This window comes from Pleurodeles waltl, chromosome 3_1 (assembly GCF_031143425.1).
Source record: "Pleurodeles waltl isolate 20211129_DDA chromosome 3_1, aPleWal1.hap1.20221129, whole genome shotgun sequence".
In the NCBI taxonomy this organism is placed as follows: Eukaryota; Metazoa; Chordata; class Amphibia; order Caudata; family Salamandridae; genus Pleurodeles; species Pleurodeles waltl.
Genome location: NC_090440.1, coordinates 518,211,583 through 518,232,244, shown reverse-complemented (window position 1 = coordinate 518,232,244; position 20,662 = coordinate 518,211,583). Strand labels below are relative to the sequence as shown.

Below are 20,662 nucleotides of genomic sequence, written 5' to 3'. Positions count from 1 at the left end.
CGTTAGATCCTATTGTTCTGGTCTCTCCCATTTCTCAGTGCTGGTGCTCCCTTGCCACAGTGCTTGTGTGCCTAGTGGCTGTTGCAGACAAAAACATTCTCAGTTAACGGACAAGCTGGCTGTTTGGGCAGTGTGGAATGTCCATGGTGCATTCCATGCAAGTGGCTGTCTTTCAGAGTCGGGTGGGCTGCCAGGACCCTTCTTTGAAAGCACTTAGCCAATATACTTGAAACATTGTGCTGTAATATGCAATGTCTGGACCATTTTTCGTGCTTTTTAGGAATATACATTCAAAGCAACTAGAGTGAATCAAATCCATTCTTTCTTTGTCCAATGAGTGCGGAATGATTAGAAAATTTCTGCCATGCTTGATTTTGGTTATTAGTCCGGCCATGATTGTGTATTAAGATTATTTTACAGTTGTATTGTCTTCTATTGTTACATTTATTTAGAGCTTACTACTCCTACTGGACGCTAAAGCGCTTTCCCACATGGGCAGCAAGCTACAGCAAGCTACAACATGTGGGGTGTGTGGTTGGGAAAGTAATATGTGTTGTTGTGAGCCTCAGTTAGAAGAGTTTTGTTGTTGTGCCAGAGTGACAAGAGCGGTGCTCTTATCTTGTCTTCGGTGGCAACTTAATAGTGTGGTGGCGGGAAGAAGTGTGAAAAACAGGGTGTGCAGTTTACATTGACTTGACCCCATGGGTATACACATCATGTGATCCAACTCTGAAGCAAAGAACCACTGGGGCACTGTTAGGCAACCAAGGTCTAGGTTATACATTAGGGAGAGGAAAAGGCTGTAGGCGGAATAAAACATATAGGCAGCTATATCACGCCAGCCTAGCCAGAGTGGCAGCGGGGTTGTGGTATGTTGGTTATTGTTATAAACTTGCATTGTAAGTATGCATTGTGTTTCCTCAATTCGGTTTCTTTTGTCATCCCTTTGGAATTTTTATTTGTTCTAGTGTTGCCATGGTTCTTGTCAGTACCAGGCAGCTCTTGAACAATATTTTTTCCCATCGTTGGTTGCTTTAATTTTAATAAAACTACGTTTATTTCCTTCAATCTGGATTTTGTGGATTCTGATCTTTTCTACTGCATATACTGTATGCCTCCATCCTACATTTTGGTACTATGAGTAGCGTACAGTAAGAACTACTGCTGCACTGGCCCACCGACCAAGGCAGATTGGAGCTCTGTTACTCAGGAGGAAGTGGAGAGTGTTAGACTCAAGTTTGCATGTGTTTGACTTTTATTCATGACTGGTGAGAGGATTATAATTATCACCTGAAAATGTACCTACTTGTTCTTTTCTGAACCAAATGTAAATATGTTGCATTTTCGGAGTGAGCTCAACGATGATTCTTATAACGGCTGCAGTGCACGGTGCAGGCATGTGAAACTTCGGAAGTTTTGCTAATATGCTGTCTTGTCCTTGAGCCTGCCTCCTGTGCTTGTGACTCGGGGCACTGGGTGCGCATCAGGATTTCTCCACTCAAGTTGCTTTCTGACATTTTGATGTGAGGCGCTGGGTGCGCATCAGTACCAAAATGCACCTAGTTTTGAAGTGCATCTGGAATAAGACATCTGCGGCCATTTTGGATTGAGCCTGCTTCCTCTGACAATATTGAGGTTCTTTTGGATCACCTTTGTTTAGTACTTATTCTCAGCACTGCACACAGCCTTTTGGAGTTTCTTCATCGCTGCCTAGGCTACGGTGTGAGAATTGTTTGAACTGGTCACTGGTCTTGCTATTGAGTGAGCACATTCTAATCTTCATCACATTGTTTTCAGTGGGGTTTCTTTGTCTTTACTCATTTTTCCTCATATCTCCATACTTTATATACTCGGTATTGTATTCACAACGGCAACCAATCAGAATGTAGTTCAGCTGCCACTGTTTATTCGAATGAATTTACAGGTATCGATGCCTCTAATTACAAATCACCTAGGTAAACTGCTCTTTCATTCAACTATATTGGTGTTGCTGGGCAGATGGTCATTGATAATCTTCCAGTAGTTCCAGTTCCCAACAAAGAAAATGTTAAGTGGAATGTTTATGCGGAAGCAAAAGAAAGAAAGAGCAGATAGTACTCAGAAACGTCTAGATGGAGAAAGACAATTTTTTCAGATGCAAGCAGAGCAGTGATAAATCTGTTGAAGGGTTTATCACTCCTTTGCATGTTCTAGCTTCCACGTATGAATTTGGGAATTGCATAAATAAAAACTTATATCTGAGACCAATTTTTCTTTAACTGTTTTTCTAAGAAAACTCAAGAGAGGTTGCTAACTTGTAGAAACCTAATTTTGTATGAAGTTGTGGCTGTTGCAAAAAGCATTGAAAGATCTATTATATCTTCCGAGATTTTAGCCAAGCAAGAAGGTTTATCAACTGTTGCTTGTATTTCTGATGTTTGTGATATAAACACTAAAATGAGTAGAAACAGAAAGGAGCAAGCAAGTTGTTACAGATGTGGTTTAAATATTCATTTGAGTATTAGTGTTTCATGTCCAGTGTGGGTAAGAGATGTAACAATTGTAGGAAGCTAGGGCATTTTGTAACTGTTTGTAGAGCACTAGGGTGTAACGTAAAGTTTAATAGTGTTGAGATTCAACAGTGTATAAGTTGATTTGGTAATATTCTTCTTACTGTTTACACTAAATGTGAAGATATGCAAGATGTTAAAATCATAGGTCCTATTTGGAAAGCTATAATTGCTGGAAATTCTTTAGAAGTGATAGCTGATTCGGGCACACCTATAACAGTTTTGGCTGATGTTACCTTTTACGAATATTAATCGAAAATTATTTTTTGATAGAAAAATCTGATATTGATCCAAAGGCGATCATGATATTGAGATGATGGGATATTTTTATAGTAAGTTGAAATGCTTTGGAAGGAGATTTGTACTAAAGTGTTTGTTGCCCCAAGGGTTGAGATATTGTTGCGTGGAAAGACTTATGCAGGTTAGACTTTCTGTTGAGAACTGGTCATGACGAGCCAAAAGTGCTGGGTGCAATGCCTATTTTGTCCCTAGACACCAATAATGATATATATTTAAATCCATGGTTTGTAAATACCAGGAGAATTCAAGGACAAGAATGGGACTGGTTGGGGGTTCGCACAATGCATTATTTGTAAACAAAATGGAATTCTCACTATACACAAAACTAGACCAGTTCCCCTCAGTATTCCCAAAGATTTGAACATTTTATTAGGCTTTCTTTGTGCTGAAGGGGTAATTTGTCTTACTTATTCTTCTGAATGGGTCTCTCCCGTTGTTTTGGCTGGGAAGAGATGTGGGGATCTGTGTTTGTGTGTCGATTTACACTCATTGAATAAAAATATTATAGTAGGCACGCTTCTCCAAAGAGTAGCTCATGAATTACTGGTAGCTCTCCAGCTACCTGTAATTAGCTCTCCTATATGCATCCCAGTCTGCTAAATTGGAACCTTTTACTTGGTCAAACTAATATATGTATGTCAAAATTGGGTATTCAAGGCAAAAATGTGGTACTTTCAGAACTCACACGCTGGTTTCCAAAATATGTTTAAGGTTGATTAATGAGTGATAAAGCATATTGGGAGACGTATTATTAAAAAATATTATTTTTGTGCTATGGCACTGTAGCTTGGCCGCATGTGTCAACTACATAAAGGCATTTCAAATTGCCAAAGCCTTCTTACATTCCTGCTAGTAATTCTGCCTAATGCACTGAGGTGATCACTTCTGGTGATTTGGCATATGATGGCCACTAATGTAATTTTTCTGATATGGTCACTATCATAGTACAAATAATATCAGTAGCCCGTGATTAATTGAGTCAAGTTATTTTTCCACCTTTGACCTGCACTCTCCATATCATCAGATTGAGTGGTGAATCACAAGAGCTTGCCACTTTTATCAAGCCTTTTGGAGTGTATAAGTATTTGTGATTTCCATTTGGCTTGGCATCTGTGGCCAGCATATTCCAAAAAAAACATGGATATAGTGTTTGGCGATGTGACAAATGAGTGGGCATTTCAGGTTGACATGCTCTTTTTTTTACTAAAACTAGAGAGGAACACTTGCTTGTTCCTGATCGTTTCTCAGCAATAGACATATGACTATCAGACCTGAGACGTTTAAATTACTGGTTCAGCAGGTTGATTATTTGGATCACTCCATTTCCGCTGATGGAATAAGACCTAAGTTCTGCAACATTGAGGCTATACAAAAGGTACCATCTCCCGCTGATAAGGACTTTCTTCATTCATTTTGGGGGATTTGTGAGTATTTTGCTCCTTCTTTTCCAGGGTATGCATTAGCATTGCAATCTCTTCGCTCTTTTGTTAAAAAAGGGTGTTAAGTTTAATTAGAAATCAGATGTGACCAATGCATTTTTAACTGTTAAGAATCTTGTGTTCAGTGCACCAGCCCTAATTCCGTATGTTCCAGGAAGGAGGAATTTCATTCCGGTAGATACCAGTTTAAAAGGTATTGGAGTAATGTTTGAACACTGAAAATAATAGTTGTGTTTACATCAAGGACTTTTCAGGATGCTGCAACAAAGCAAAATAACTATTGAGCAAGAAGCACTGGCTTGTGTGTGGCTGTCCAGAAATGTAAAACATATGTTCGGGAATGTCTTTTGGTGTTCACACTGATCATAATTCTCAGGTGTATCTTTTACCTGGCAATGGGCTAGATAAAGTCTCCACACGTTTAGTCAGACTTCTATCCAAGTTACAGGAGTATAATTTGTGTATTTAATACATTCAGGGCAGCAGAAACTTTTGTGCTGATTGTCTTTGTCATGTACCACTGTCTGATGATTCACAAGTTATTGATGAGGAAGAGCATGTGTGTGTTGTAGCAGTCCTTGATGCCATTTGTATGCCAAAGGGTACCATTTCATCAGAATACTGGATGTTCTGCTAATTCATGTGATACTGTTTTACAGAGGGTTTTCAGGTTAATGAGAGGAGGTTGGTATCCTTCTAAAAATATTCTGAGTGAATTAAAGGGTTTTGCTCAAATTTCCTCAGAATTGTTATGTGAGAATGGGATTTGCATAAGGAATGGTCTTTGTATTCTTCCTGCAGAGTTAGGGGCGCATATTATCATAAATGCTGATAAAAGGCATCTGGATGTCTCAGCCACATGAAAAACGGAGACAATTTTGCTGGTGTCCCTCATTGAACACAAAGGTTGTCCTTGATAAATGTTTGCCCACAATGTATTGTAGCTGACATACACTGGAAAACAGTTGAAAAACCGCTCCATACTGTACCATGGCCAGATGGTCCTTGGGAAAAGATGCCACTTGAGTTTTCAGGACTGTTTCACCCTTTCCCTTTAGATAACAAATGTTTCATAGTTTGGTAGATTACTTTTCAAAATTGATATACTGTTGATGCACCTCCTACCAAAAATGTTGTACAGTTCTTTGGAAAGGGTGTTTTTTCTGGAAGGATCACCAAGGGAAATTGTAACTGATAACGGCACTCATTTTGTCTCACATGAAATTCATACTTTTTTTTAACTTACATGATATTAAAGATATTCAGGTTGCTTTATACAGTCCTTCTGCCAATAGGTTAGTGGGAAAAGCTAATCGATTTTTAAAAGAAGGTATCCAGATAACTTTATGTGCTGGTTTTGATGTTAGGAGAGCTTCTTTAATGAAAAGATCTGGGCGTATTGAAGTGCTCCACATTCTATCACAGTTGTTTCTCCATTTAAATTATTAAGAGGAAAGAACCCTAAATTCAAACTTGTTCCAAGTTGGCTAAATACAACATGTAAATGGAATGTGAGTTTAGATGGGGATGCCTCTAAATTGTTGAAAAAAGTAAACAGGAACTAAACTTTAATAGCAGTAATAATCCTGAAAACGTGGATTTTATAGTAGGTAGTTGGGCCTTCATCAAAGCACCTTTTAAAGTAAGAAAAGGAAAGTCCAAGTTTACTTCACCAGTGCAAATTGGTAAAGTAAAGGTACTGTACTTTTGCATAGGAAAGGATGGTGGAACAAGGGAAATCTTATTCCAATTTCTGATGTTCCACCTGAAATCTATACTTACACTTGTTCCACAGGGTGTGATGGTGATATGATTAATTCAGACTCAGGCCCTCATTATGAGTGTCATCACACTCTTGTCTTAAGATCGCCACACATTACGACCATGGCAGAGTCGACCACGTTCCAACCACCGGCACTGCCAGGTTGCCGCCAGTCAACAGCCTGGCGGTCTCGGCGGTCGTAATCCGCCAGGGCAGCGCTGCCATCCGGATTATGAGTTCCCTTTCCGCCAGTATTGGCATTGCGGTCGGACCGTTGTGGAAAGGGGGCGTCGGCTTGGCTGAGTCCTGCTGGTGTGGTGGTGGCGAGGGAAGACCACCAGGACCCATCCCCTCCCAGACGTCACCCTCGACTGAGGAGGTAAGTGGGCATCCGAAGGGGGAGGAGGTCTCTGTGTTTTGGGTGCATGTGTGCATGTTTGAGGAGGGTGGAGGGGTGTGCTGAATGCGTGCATGTATGTGTGAGCGAATGGGGGTATCTGTGTTGATGAATTTTAGTGAATCGGTGCATTTATGCGTATGCTTAATGGGTGTGTTTGTGTATGCATGTGTGTGCAAAGGCGTGTGGGGGTGAGAGTGTGTGGATGGGTGGGGGGATGTGTGCATGTGTGTGGACATGTGGGTATGTGTGTGCCGGTGACAGGAATGAAGATTCATGTCGCCTGGTGCGTGACCGCCAGGGTTTTTGTGGCGGGGTGACCACCACGGAAAGCCTGACGGTTTGCAGCTTCATAATCCGGATGGCAGGCTGGGGCCTGCCGCTGGATTGGAGGTGCTCCCCCCCGGCCACGGTGGTGCGACCACACCGGTGGGCTAGGCGAAGTTGTGGAGGCTTGGTATCTGCCAAGCCTCACAACTCGTAATGTGGCGGTCCTTACCGCTGGCTCCGCAGCGGTAGGACCGCCATGGCGAGGCTGGCGGTCTCATGACCGCCAGCCTCATAAGGAGGGTCTCAGTGTTCTAATGAGCTGAACTACATTATTTTTTGTGCTAGAAATTATTTTGTTAGGAAATGCTTTGTTACGTTTGTCTTCATTAGGCTTACTATACCAGTTTTATGCCCTAGTTTTCCAAACCGCATCATTATTTGGTAGTTCATCCCTGCTTTCTTTAGCATCAACCATCTGAGAGGTATGCATAAAATCAGACTACATCCATCTTCTTTTACAATGTGTTGTATGATGTTTTGTCAAAACAAGAAGGCACTGGATTTCTTTGAAATCAGCTAAAGTAAGAGTTATTTTCAACAATGCATGTTCACTCTTGTATTAAGACACTTTTTAATAGTGTTGCCACATGCTCTATTCCACAACTTGTTTTTCATGGCTATCTGGTGTAATGTACAATCAATCAAGACAAATTAAATATAATTTGGCTTTGATAAAATTCACAGTAGGTCAGTTATTTTATGGGCGCCTCTCTCTGTTACATAAGTTGATCAGGCATTGTGTTGCAAAGCTATTTACTCCTTCATTTGCACTGGTGCCAATAGGTTTGGTCCATGTAAACTGCACGCACATTAAGACATAACATGCAGGGACCTCACACTCACACTACTGCCCTCACACATGCACACCCCTCACACTGCACTCACAAAACATGGTGGTTGTCCTGCATTAACACAAGCACACTGCTCACATACAGGTACACCATTCACTAGGAAGGAGCAGAGTTGAGATAGATGTGGAATAGGAGGCATAGGTTGAGTATCTGGTGCATCAGTCCATTAGCTCAAATCAAAGCTGTTGAGGTAAGCTACACTGCTGCCTTGCTTGAATGTTCACTAAGTTTATCTAGTCTCCCATCAGACACATTTGGGCCAGCACTGTAGGCTATGTGCATCTGATCTTTGTGGGCTTTTGTGGGGGAGAGTCTGAGCAACAAAAAATAAGTCCCAGTTGCCTTCTAAAAAAGAAAGGTTTTTTTCCTTGCAGTGGAAGCATATGAAGAAAGAAAGAAAGAAAGAAAGAAAGAAAGAAAGAAAGAAAGATTTCAACTGGACATGAAAGTCATGTTCTTCAATAAAGCCAAATTAAAAAGTATAGCTTTGCATTGATCTGGCATCTTGGAACAGTAAAAAATTATTGAGCTTGCAGAATACAATTTCAAGATGGTGGCACGGTTTTGTAGTTTGCAACAGTCATGCCTGGTGCTTTGCATAAGAAAGTTGTGGTCCAGTAGCAATGGCAGTGGAGATGCTGACAACACCACTGTGCAGTTGCAAATGAGCTGCTGGGGATGAACTAAAGGAAATATCTCCTACTTGATACAGAATAACATATAGTAAGCAGGCAAAATACTGCTCCTCAGATCATCTAATATCCTAAAGACCAGCTGTTGTCTAATAGGCAGAGCCAAACAATGTCAGATCCATTACCCACTTTTATGTATGCTGTTCAGAAGGGCAGACCAATATGTGGATAACACTCTGATGAATACCAGAAGTCGGCTTACCCAAAGCCCATTTTCTCTAAGCAAACTTATGTATTATTTTTAAGAATATATGAGGCTGGTGAGGCAGCTAAACCAGTCTTTTAGTCAGACCTAAAATACACAGAAATAAATAGAGCTCAGAGAGCAGTAGCACAGTGAGTCCTTGGCTCACATTCATGAGACATAGAGCACTGCTATAGAGCATCACTGTCTTCCCTGAAAGACATGTAACAAGCGTGGTACTGCAGGATCAGTGCACATTTTCTTCAAAGACATGTAACGAGTGTCATACTATAGGGCGAGTGCAAGCTTCATTCAAAGACATTGGAAATGTATGGTGCTGCAGGGCCAGCGCAGATTCGCTTCAAAGACATGGAACAAGTGTGGTGCTGCAGTGCCAGCTAGTGCAAGCTTCCTTTAAAGATATGGAATAAGTGTTTTACTGCAGTGCCCATTAATGCAAGCTTCCTTCAAAGACATAGAACACATGTGGTACTGCAGGGCCAATGTTAGCTTCCTTCAAATACGTGGTACAAGTGGAGCACTGGGCAGCACCATTTAATGCCTGCTGTAGATACAACAAATAAGCAGCAATTCTGATTTGGCACAAGTATAAGGAACAACATGGATGTCTGAGAGCATGCTTGACTCACGCATAGCAAAATTTCCACACATAAATCAGGTGCTGCACCAGGCAAGAGTACACACTTCACTCACACCCAGAGAACATACATAGATCTTGTCAGGAACAGTACAAGCTTTGCTTGCATGCATAGAGCGTGGACTGCATCTGCAGCAGCAGTCTAATCCTGTGTGTGAACATAAACACGCAATGTGCAACATTTGGCAGCAGTGTAAGTTTCCCTCTCACAAAGCACAGATGCAAAATGGTCGGCTTCTAGCACAAGGGGAGCGCAACTCACCGTACATCCTCTAATTAAACATAGAAATACAATGAGTGCGGTGAGGAATCAATCTCCCTACCTAACAACTATAAACCCAGGTGTGCAAACAATAAAAATATATTAGATGAGGGGGTCTCACCCAACTATAGTGGCATGCTTCATCATAGACCACCTCATCCCACCCTGGTAAGTTGGTACTACCAGGGCAGACTTAAACTCAACAATGTTAAGGGAGTTCTTAAGATATATTGATCTGGATAAAACCGGAATCCAGTTATTCTATAAATACCTTAAGGTATCCCACAAATATATTCTTTATTAGGTGGAACCTTAGTTATGATTAAAAACACTATTATGTGCAGGTATTGGATACTTTTCTGTCTGTGTGGTTCATGGACTGTGGTCATTACAGTGCATTCAAATGTATTTCAGCACACAGCCTCATTGCCACACAATTGTTTATAGAGTTACAGTAAAGGCCTGTAGCATTGTATTTTTTTTTTTTTTTTCAGATAGACCATGTGAACTTTTCTGCACACCACTGGGCAAGGATGCGCCATTCCTCGTGGCAGACAGGGTCTTAGATGGCACCTCCTGCGGACCATACGAGACTGATCTCTGTGTACATGGCAAGTGCCAGGTGAAGTAGCTTTCTAGTGTTTTCCAGAAACATTTACAGTATTGTGATGTCAGAAATTATGTTTGTGTGCATGTTTCTTGCAAAGCTTATAGCTCTTTTTTGTTAAATATAATGTTAAGTCAGAGGCTGCTGCGGCGGAGAGGGAGTGGGGGCGGGATTTGAAAAGGCGTTGCAAGGGTTTACTTTTTGTGGTCTGAGTCCACATCCGCACACCACCTTGTAACAACATTTCAACACCTGTGATGCAGGAGCTGAAGGCTATCACCTATCCATATATTGCCTAAGACCTTGTCCAGAAGTGGACTGACCCAAGTGGGTCACCCACTGCCTCTCAAAGAAATGTAGGGCTGAAACAGCATCAGTTAGCTGACATACAATTGACTCTGCCACAGCCCAACTGGACGTTCATTGGCACTCATAAAGGTGCTAAGAAAATAGTTGGGAGCTGCATTGGTGTTGGCAGGGGTAGTCTAGCATCAGCTTGCAGGAGGACACCCCGGGGTGCCTTGATAGACTGCCCTGTTGTAGACCCACTCAGAGCAGATGTGGTGCCCAGTCGTTCAAGAGGACCTGATGTGGAAAAGCAGCTCAGATTCATAGCAACAAAAAAAAGAGAAAAACACAACAGGGGGAAAGACTGAAAAACGGTGACAAAGGTAGAAAGCAGGGATGAAAAACAACTAACAAGGGTGTGATGAAGCTGCAGGGAGTGTCTGTGATGGATTAAAAAGACATGATGTGGAATCAAGACTACTAGCCTTGGTATTTGACGCCCCAACCTTTGATAGCACTGTCTGAGAGTTTCTGAGCAAAGCTTTTGACCCAGCACTAATTTCTTTACAAATTAAGCACTGATGGCCACTAACTTAGTCACTAACTAAATATTTGTCTAATGTGGTCACTATTACAACTCTAGTAATATTAGTGGCTCGAGGTCATTTCATTTGAACATGTGGCTCTTATTATAGAAAAAGTTTGAGACACCTGCTCTGAGTAATGCCCCAAGTGCCTTTTACTACTACATGTCCACTATTTTCAGTTTTCGATTTTAAAAACATATCATTAGATAATTCATGTACACTAATATGTAGTCCCAATACAATCTGTTTGAAGCATGGCTTTGTAGAAGTAATAAAAAGCATGTAGCTGAGTTGCATGTTCTTTGGATTTCTATTTATTACGATTTATTCTGTATATACATAAAAATAACTGTATTAATTGAGAAAATGTAAAAGAGAGCAGGGTGTGTCAGTAGTCTGATAGTAGACAATGATATCATTAAATAGTAGATTTTAAAGACATGGTAAAGTCACTTTTGAGTATGGCAGCTAGAGGAGAATGGGTAACTCTTGAGTTGAGGATGTGGTCTTTCAGTCCTGTTTTGGATGTGCTTAGGGCAGAATGAGATCTTGTGTCGAGAGGAAAAAATCTCAGTCGTTGGGGTACCTAAAGGGAAAATTATGTGAATGGCAAGGTAGAACAAGGTGTAAGATAGTTCCAGGGTCATAGGCCTGCATATAAATGTTTACTAAGGTCTGTGCAATGTACAATATAAGGCTATGGACTGATTTGTATAATGACATAGGGAAAGTGAGGAAGTCCATCATACATCATGCTTTCTTTTGCCTTGGTACCAAAAGGGTGGAAGTGAGTAAGAGTAGGTTAAACTGGTTGTTTTTTGAGCTGGCCCTTTCCTGTACGGTGCCCAAACAAACATAGGGCCTGATTCCAACCCTGGCGGGCGGCGGTAGTCGTCCGCCAGGTGGGAACCGGCATTTGGCTGCCATGCGGCCAAAATACCGCTTCCCCCATTCTGACATTCCCGCTGGGCCGGCGGGCGCTAACCAAGTTAGCGCCGGCCGGCCCAGCGGGAATGGGGGCCGCAACACAGGAGCCGGCTCCGAATGGAGCCGGCGGTGTTGCGGCGGTGCGACGGGTGCAGTTGCACCCGTCGCGCTTTTCACTGTCTGCTAGGCAGACAGTGAAAAGCTTCATGGGGCCCTGTTAGGGGGCCCCTGCACTGCCCATGCCAGTGGCATGGGCAGTGCAGGGGCCCCCAGGGGCCCCAGGACACCCCTTACCGCCAGCCTCTTCCTGGCGGTGAAAACCGCCAGAAACAGGCTGGCGGTACGGGGGTCAGAATCCCCAGGGCAGCGCTGCCCTGGCGGATTCTCCCAGCCGGGGCAAAAACGCCGGCCCCGGCAATCCGACCGCGGCTTTACCGCCGCGGTCGGAATGGGGATTGAAGCACCGCCAGCCTGTTGGCGGTGCTTCCGTCATTCGTGGCCCTGGTGGTCTTGGACCGCCAGGGTCAGAATGACCCCCATAGTATCCTAAAAGAAGTGCATTACCATAGTTATGAAATTAAAAAATCAAAATCAAAATATTTATGGGTTTAGCCTGGAGCCACTGGTGTGAAGTGCTTGAATCTGTTGCTCAGCATCAGTGGGTGAGACACAGCCACTTTTGGCACAGGTTGTGAAACATTTTTGGGCATTGGGAATGCTTCTTAGGAGTCTGTCTCCAGAATGCCCTGTATCCTATATGTGTTCAGAGTTGTCAATGTTACACTCATTGATATCGTGATTGAGTCCAAACTCCATGCTCATGGCCATTCTCTTTTCCTCTTTTTTCTCTCTGACTTCTCCCAATCATCACAGTCTTTTGTCACATAAGTCTTCATTTTATGTGTCCTTAGTAGGAGAGCTTCAGTCAAGCCATTTATGCTTTGCATGAAAGTTCTGGCTTGATTTAATCAAAAATACATTTGTTTGTTTTCCTGGCTGTCCGTGATATTCTTAGAGGTCTCATCCAACACCACAGTTCAAAATCATGTATGGTCTTCCTGTCTTGTGACTTCGTTGTCCAACGTTCGCATCCATGGAGTGTTACAGAGAATACTGCTGCTCATACGATTCTTTCTTTTGTTCTTGAGGATACTTTGGTGAATTCAAAAATCTTTTCCATTTCTTTCAGCAAAGCTCTGCCTGTTGCTAACCTTCAGCATATGTCTTGACTGCAGGAACTTTTATTATTGATGGTTGATCCCAGGTGACCTAAGCTGTCTCCAAGTTTGATTATCTTAACTATGTACTCTAAAGCCGGTTGCTGCTACACCCGTTATAATCACGTTGGTGATTTTTACATCTAATAGTAGTCTCATACTTTGAAAATGCTCCTTGATTATGAGGGTTTTCAGGTGTTCTTGACTTTTGGGTGTGAGAGTTGTGTCATTAGCAACCAGAGGTTGATGATATTTCTTCAGCCAGTTTTGAATCCACTTAGGCAAGCTTCTGTCACTATGTGCTCTGCATACAATCTGCATACAAGATGAACAGGTAGGGTGAAAGAATGCAGCCTTGGCTAACTACTTTGCCAGCCTGGGACCATGCAGCTGTTTAAGTCCCACATTAACAATAGTGATGTAGTGATGTTGGAGAGTAACAGGAATATCTTTGATGCATGGGCCAGAAGCCATTAGTCTGCAATAATAAGAACGTTTGTCATGTGAACCTTATTGAAAAGATAATTAACAAGAAGATTTAATAAGAAAATAATACCCAAGCAAATGAGGGTAAGACTGTTGATGAAAGGGGAATCATTTTCTACTGCTAGAGGTGCCTACAACCTTGTGAACTCTGTAGTTCTTTTTCTTTGGACCGTAGCTTGGACTATAACCTCAGCAGCACTGCTGGATGTTTTTAGGTTTGGCTTCTTGTATGATGCTCCAAACGCACTGTGTGGAAGATTATCCCATCACCACCTTTCATATCATTCGAGGAAGAGGCTTGACTGATCCTGATACAGTACATTGTAGGGAATCAAAAATGGAAACTGGTATCAGAGTACATGAAATCAGTGGCATAGCGCAAATGATGGTGGCCTCCTGCAGAAGGTGATGGGGGGCCTGAGTCTCCCGTAACTCACAGATATGAATTGTTCTTGGTCTGAGTGGGGCCTGCATTGAAGGACTAGGGGCCTTCCGAAGGATTGGGCCCTACATTACACCTCTGCATAAAATGTCATTGTTCTATATCTTCAAGGAGAATAAGACATAGGTGCTACACTGCTCTTTGAAGTGAAGGGCTGCAGTGCCCAAGTGTATCAGTTCCTACACTTTCCATCTTTCTTCCTTTCACACTTCCTTCTCTACTCTTGATCTTTCATCCCTTTCTTTCCATCTTCCTTCTTAGCTTCCGCCCTTGCTATTTCTTTCATAACTTTCTCGCTCCTGCTCGCTTTTTCTATTTGCCTCTTTCTGTGCCCTTTTGTTTTCCATTTGTATCATTTTTTTTTCTCTGTCTACTTCGCTTTACATGGCTGTTTTGGCAACCTTGACCCATACATCTCACCCACCTCTGTCACCGTATTCCTTTACAGTGTTACTTAAGAATATTTTCTCTGCAGACGGAAACCACTCATTAAGAACTAGTAAACAGCTAATTACCATTTTAGTGAGACCCAGGGTAGCAGTCCATCACCCTCTGCTACTAGACTTAGAGGTGCTTGAGGCCACTGGTTGGGATATGGTCAGAGGGAGATGGGCATTGAGGTACTGGGTTTGAGGCAATGGCCTGAGAGCTGGGTGTTGAGGTATTTGGTTAGAGGCAGAGCCTTGAGAGCTTGGAATTGAGGTTTTTGGTTAGCGGTAGAGCATATTATAAAGGGTATTCAGCGACTGAGTTGGAGACTTGGGGCCATATGTACGAACACATTTTCCCATTGACACAGAATGGGAAAAACCCTTTGGTACATCTGGCCCATGGTTGTGTGTGCTTGTTTTGTGGTGGATGCTGACTCAGAAGTGCCTGGTATTGGGTTACAGTGAGAAATGTGGGGTCTCGTAAAGGGTCAAAGCAAAGGTTTTTAAGAGGGAGGTTTGATGGAACAAATAACTGGGGAGTTGGATTATTTGGTAAAGGAAGGTTTTTGTGGCCTGGTATTGAGGTAGAGCCTGTGTATAGCATAGAGACAGAGATGGAAGTAAGTATGTGGAAGCTAAGTACTGGGGTTGAAGCAGAGCTTTAAGGCATGTTGAATGTGTTCGAGGTAGAGTCATAGAAGAACCATGGCAATTTGAGTACCGAAATAAAGATATCTCTGCGCCAAGCTGATTTCAGTGGATGTAGAAGCTGAGTCCTGGGAGTGGCGTGTTTGGATGGAGTCAGCTGTGAGATAAAAGGTACTGGGCATATGCAGAGCTCAGGTGGTTGATTTTTGAGCTGGAAACAGAACTAAGAAAGGTGAAATATCGATGTAGAGAAGCAGCTATGGAGGATGAAAAATAGAGGTTGAAACAGAACCTAGTAAATGTGATACTGGATATACACAACACGTTAGGATATTAAATATCGAAGTACAGAGATCTGTGGATTGTTGACTCTTGTGTATAAACTTAGATTGTAACTTTTGTGGGAGCACAGCGGTGTGGCAAGTTTAATTTTTAGGTACCCTGATGGGGTGTTGTATCTAGACAGATGTGGAGTGCGTGTGACAGAGCTGGTATTCTGGCTTGGGTACTTATAGGATCGTTGACTCTTTAGATATCTCACATAACATTCATTATTTATATGATTTACCATCTGTGAAATGAAATACATAATAATCTGAGACTACCACTTAATCCAAAATAAATGTTTGCTTCTGGGCTCTGCCTGGTGCCCCCTGGGGTTGTCTGATAATGTGGTTGTGATATACTGTGTGAAGGGCCTTCTGGGGCGACGGGCTTTGTGTTTGTTTTCTTTGTAGATATGCCCTCTGGTAGACGCTCGGCCTCATGAGTTTGATTCCAGGACATTTCTTCCACCCTAAAGTTTTCCCCAGTTACACTGTGGCGCCATTTCAGCGTTTTATTATTTGACACTAAACATTATTTTTTTTCTAAGACCCAAGTACATTGGCGGAGGTCAAGTCCTAAATACAAGTAGGTGTCAGAGCGCTGTTTGACCAGGGGCGTAGCTTGGTCAGTTAGATTGGTGGTGGAGGGGGGCGTTAGATGGGGGGAGGAGGGGTCAGAGCATCAGCTTTCCCACCAATCACGCTGGGACATCTTGTTCAAATACAGATAGGAGATGCAGGACATTAGGGGGGGGGGGGCTTAAGGAGGGCTTAAGGAGCAGTGAAAAGAGAGAGGAGTGCAGATTGAAAGGGTTACTCAAAACAATATTTTTTAAGCTAAACACGTTTTGAGAAGGCCTTCAAAACAGAGACGAGAGAGTGTGTGTGTGTGCCTTTTTGTGAGTGTGGGCACATACCCATACGCTATACCGGACTGAAAGCACCTGGGCCCAACTGTTTACTACAGAATACTTTTTACGTGGGGGGGGGGGGGGGCAGAGGGGGTGTAACACCTAAACAACCTCCTCCCCCCCGAAGCACCACCCCGGCTACTGTATACAGTTATGGCAACTAACATGGCTAATTCCACTAGATGGCAACACATGTTGAACTGAATATCTTCCCTTAACATAAGGGCATGTTGTTAAACTTTGAAAGATGTTGTTTTCCTCTTACGAATGACCCTGCTTCAATGTGATGGCCTGGAATCCCACAAGAGCTTACTGCATGCCTGAATCCAAGTTGTTCTTCATAATCTCTGAAGAACAAACACTAGTTGCAGTCTTTCTTGGTTAATTCAATTGATGGCTCATTCAGACCTAGACTTTAAAGGATAATAGTGTGCAACCTTAGAAGTGGTGGTGCACGTTAGAGAGAAGTGTGGGACACGAAAGCTCTGGCTGCACCATCAGTTCGACAACATGGTTTGAAAGGAAACACAAATGAGTGCAGAATTCTCAGCCTTCGACATAACATAATGGTGACATAGACCGGCTTCCAGCTGGACTACAATGATGACCTTTATCTGTCTGTTATCAGCTGTTTCTGCAAAGAAGACAATATGATTTACACTTGGCCTGAATAAACGGGCGGCTCACAGAATGGTAAACATGGCCTAAAGAGAAAAGATCAACTGAAGCTAAAACTGAAGCTAAAGGGGATTTTTTGGGAATACCCTGCAACTCTACCTAAAAGACACAAAACACAATTAGCCACGTAGTCTGGCTAATCTTGGACCATGGTCGGTTGCTCAGTGGACTAATGCATCTGCTCCACGAATGAGTGTTTGCCCTCATGCTCACGGGTTTGAATCCTCACTGCTACCTTTAGCCTTTCATTATTCTGAGGTCGATAAAATGAATAGTAGTGAGTTGGGTAATAACAAACACCTGTTATTTAGTACCAAGATGCCAGAAGGACTGTGTGCACTTCACAAATGTACACATTATGCTATAGAGAAACTAGATCATTACTAGAATTAGACCTGCTTTCTAGTACTTGAGAGATACTATACATCAGGCTTCTTCAACGCGTAAGTCACGAGCTCTGCAGCTATGTGTAAGTAGGTCTCCTGGCTGGAGCCCAGGGAACTAAATAATAAGCTTTTGCTTGGTTGCATTAATATATCCGTCTTAAAATTAAAACAGTGTATCCAAGACAAAAATGTGTGCATTTTCAGAATTCATAAGCAGATGTTTGGAGAAAAAATATTTTCCAAAATATATTTAAAGCTGATATTTGAGAGATAAAATTCAAATGGTGTTGGGGAATACTTAGTGCTAGGGGCACTGCAGCCGTGGCTGGTATGTGTTACCATGTAGAGGCATTTCACAAAGTATTTTTTGTTACTGCTGGCAACTGTGCCTGATGCATTAAAGTGATCGTTGCTGGTAATTTTGCTGATGGTGACCACTAATGCAATCTTGTCTCATGTGGTTACTGTTACATCTCTAATAATATAAGTAGCTTGGCAGGATATTCAATGAATCCAGTGCTTTAAATGGGCCGGTACTGTCCGGTACTGAGTACCGGCACTTTTTTATTTTGAGAGGGAGAGTACCGGCACATCTTAAGAAAAACGTAATACTTTTAATTGGAGAGTACCGGCACTACTCAGAAACAAGCAGATACTCTGGCACTCTGGTACCTGCACTTCTATTTTTCAATTTAAAGCACTGAATGAACCTAAGTAGCTCTTAAAACAGAAATGGTTGGAGACCCCTGTGGCACATAAAAGGTAAATGCAGTCCTCTTTATCAAGTTTGCACTTAGCATTTTTTAAGTCAAACACGTCCAAGATCTCCTCAGTATTGTATGAGTGTATATTCATAATATCTGTGGCATCAAGACCCAACCAGAGAGTTATAATACCCTTCATTTTGTTACTTTACACATATTCAGTGAAAACGGACTTTACTTCACCACATATCACTGCAGCTGTTCACAGCAAGAGTTGAGCTCAGGCCCACATGTGGACATTAGTTACTTCACACTGCCTTTGGATGTGCGTAGCATGGTTGAAGGCATGCATTGGCCTCTACTCACAGAGCATTAGCCACTGTGCATGCAAGGCTGGGTGAAGCAGAGGTTGAATGCGAGGACTAGCCTATGTCCAGAACTCAGGCTCAGTTCCTGGGATGGCAGTAGTCACTCCAGAGACCTGCAGAACCTTACCAGGAGCCTGGCCATTCTCTTAGTACCAGCGTAGGTATAAATCACAGCGCATGACCTTTGGCCAAGCTCTGTTTTCAGCCATTGTAAGCACATAACTTGCTGTACAAGGGTTTTAGTAAAGTCACTCAATCTCCATGCGGATATTAACCACTGCATGTGACCTTCGGTCATACTCATCAGTGGTTGACATCAGGGCCTGGCCAAGATCCAGGCCCTACTGTCAGCCCCGTGCAAATTTACGTCCATGCCCATTGGGCTTTTTACTCACCCCAAGTGTGAACATCAGATACTATGCTCAGCCTTTGGTCTTCACAATAGGGGTTATGCTCAAGACCTGGCCGACACTTAGGCCCTTGCCTCCAGACCTGTGAGGTATAACCCACTGTACATGACCATGGCTAACCCCTTCCAACCACCAGTGAGCACAGCCAGAGGCTATGGACAGCGAAGATTAAGTACAGGATGAAATGAATACAGGCTAGCTGCCACTGTGCACAGCCATGCGCAGAGTGGACTCGATTCCGGCATGGTGGCCTGGGCACAGAGCCTGTAGCCAAACACTGCTTTGGACTGGGAAAAAACGTGGTGTTGGGGTGCCTGCTATGGATGTACCAGAACTATACTACCTCATTGTGCCTCGACTCAGGGGTTGGTCACACAGTAAACATGATGTGTTTTTCACTACTCTCTGGAATAGACAAAAAATTCTAAAGCGTGGATTCTGATGGAGATTTGTTTGTCGACTCTGCTTCCCCTCCCACAATCTTCACACTGGTGCCATACTGCCCATTATCAGGAACCACAGAGATGATAGTGGTATTATTTCCTGAAGAACCCAGAGAATTTGTAGCTGCAAATTCACTGGAGAAAAATAGCTGAGAAATAAATAAGTCTTCCTCTGTCATGGATTGAGAGCAATGACACTCTTTGGTTGGGAGGACTAATGCATATGTATTAACCAATAAAACCCTTTTTAGAAGACTCATGGGTTCACCACAGTGCTTAATTTGTAAAGGAATAAGTGTAGGAGCCCCTACGTTTGCTCAGGAGTCCGCTGCCAATAGTACTGAACAGTGGGGTACCGAATACCAAAGCTGCATAGTCTCGATTCCACCTCACAACTCTTTAATCTGTCACCAGACACTGCCTGTCTCTACGTCTTATTCTGTGGATCCATTTCATCCCTCCTTTCTCCATTTGTCACTGTTTTTCTATCTTTCTCTTCCTTCTCCCCCTTTTTATTGTTTCTCTCTCTTACTCTGGATCAAAGTCTATTGAGAATAAGCAAATGCTAGTCCTTAAAAATGAGTGCTGAGGACCCCCACCAGCAACCATCGGCTCACATTAAGCACTGGTTCAAATAGTTGTTGGGAGTGGGCTGTACTAATGAATTTCCAATTAAAACACGTTAGAATTTCGAACCTGACTGCAAGCATGTAAACCCATAGCTGTAGTCTTCCTTTGAAACAACTTCACCAGCAATTAACTTCTGGTGCGAGGACCACGGACTTCCTTTTGCGAAGCCCATTCATTTTACTTATAGTAAAAGGGGACCTATTTATATATCTATTTACTGCTTCTTATAACGGGTGAGCTTGACAATGTGAATTCATACCTAACTTAGAGTTAAACAAATGCACAGTGTACACAGTGCTCAAAATCGGAGTTTCCACCTCCAAATAGATGAAACACTTAGGGCCATATGTACGAACACTTTTTCCCACAGACACAGAATGGGTAAAAACCTTTGCTACATCTGGCCCTTAGTAACAATGGCAGTATTTCCTTATGAGTCATCGACCTTCCCAGTCGGAAGCAAACCTTTCACAAGGTTTAAATAGGCTGTAATGTGTTTATTCCTTGAACGTTTATACATCCTTCAACGAAAGTGCATGTTTGGTTAAAAAAAAGGAGTTCCTACAAAAGAGCAGGTTGTGTGAAGCAGGGGGCATTGACATTTGCTTTAGTCTAGAGCTCCACCATGTTGGCGACTATTGAGAAAGATTACTGTACCATCAGATGCATCTGCGCTTGAACAACAGGAAGAGGATGCAGGGCCAGATTGGAAATCATTATCAGCCCTGGACACATCGACACTACAGGAA

General features: G+C 42.7%; 1 protein-coding gene across 2 annotated transcripts in view; it reads left to right on the top strand.

Annotated features, from left to right (window-relative positions):
• ADAMTS17 (ADAM metallopeptidase with thrombospondin type 1 motif 17) overlaps positions 1 to 20,662 on the top strand; it is a 1,096,962-nt gene that overhangs the window by 793,376 nt on the left and 282,924 nt on the right. For both annotated transcript variants that reach the window (XM_069222781.1, XM_069222782.1), the window contains exon 14: positions 9,919 to 10,046. In XM_069222781.1, the coding sequence (XP_069078882.1) occupies positions 9,919 to 10,046 (128 nt within the window). The remainder of the gene's footprint in view (positions 1 to 9,918; positions 10,047 to 20,662) is intronic.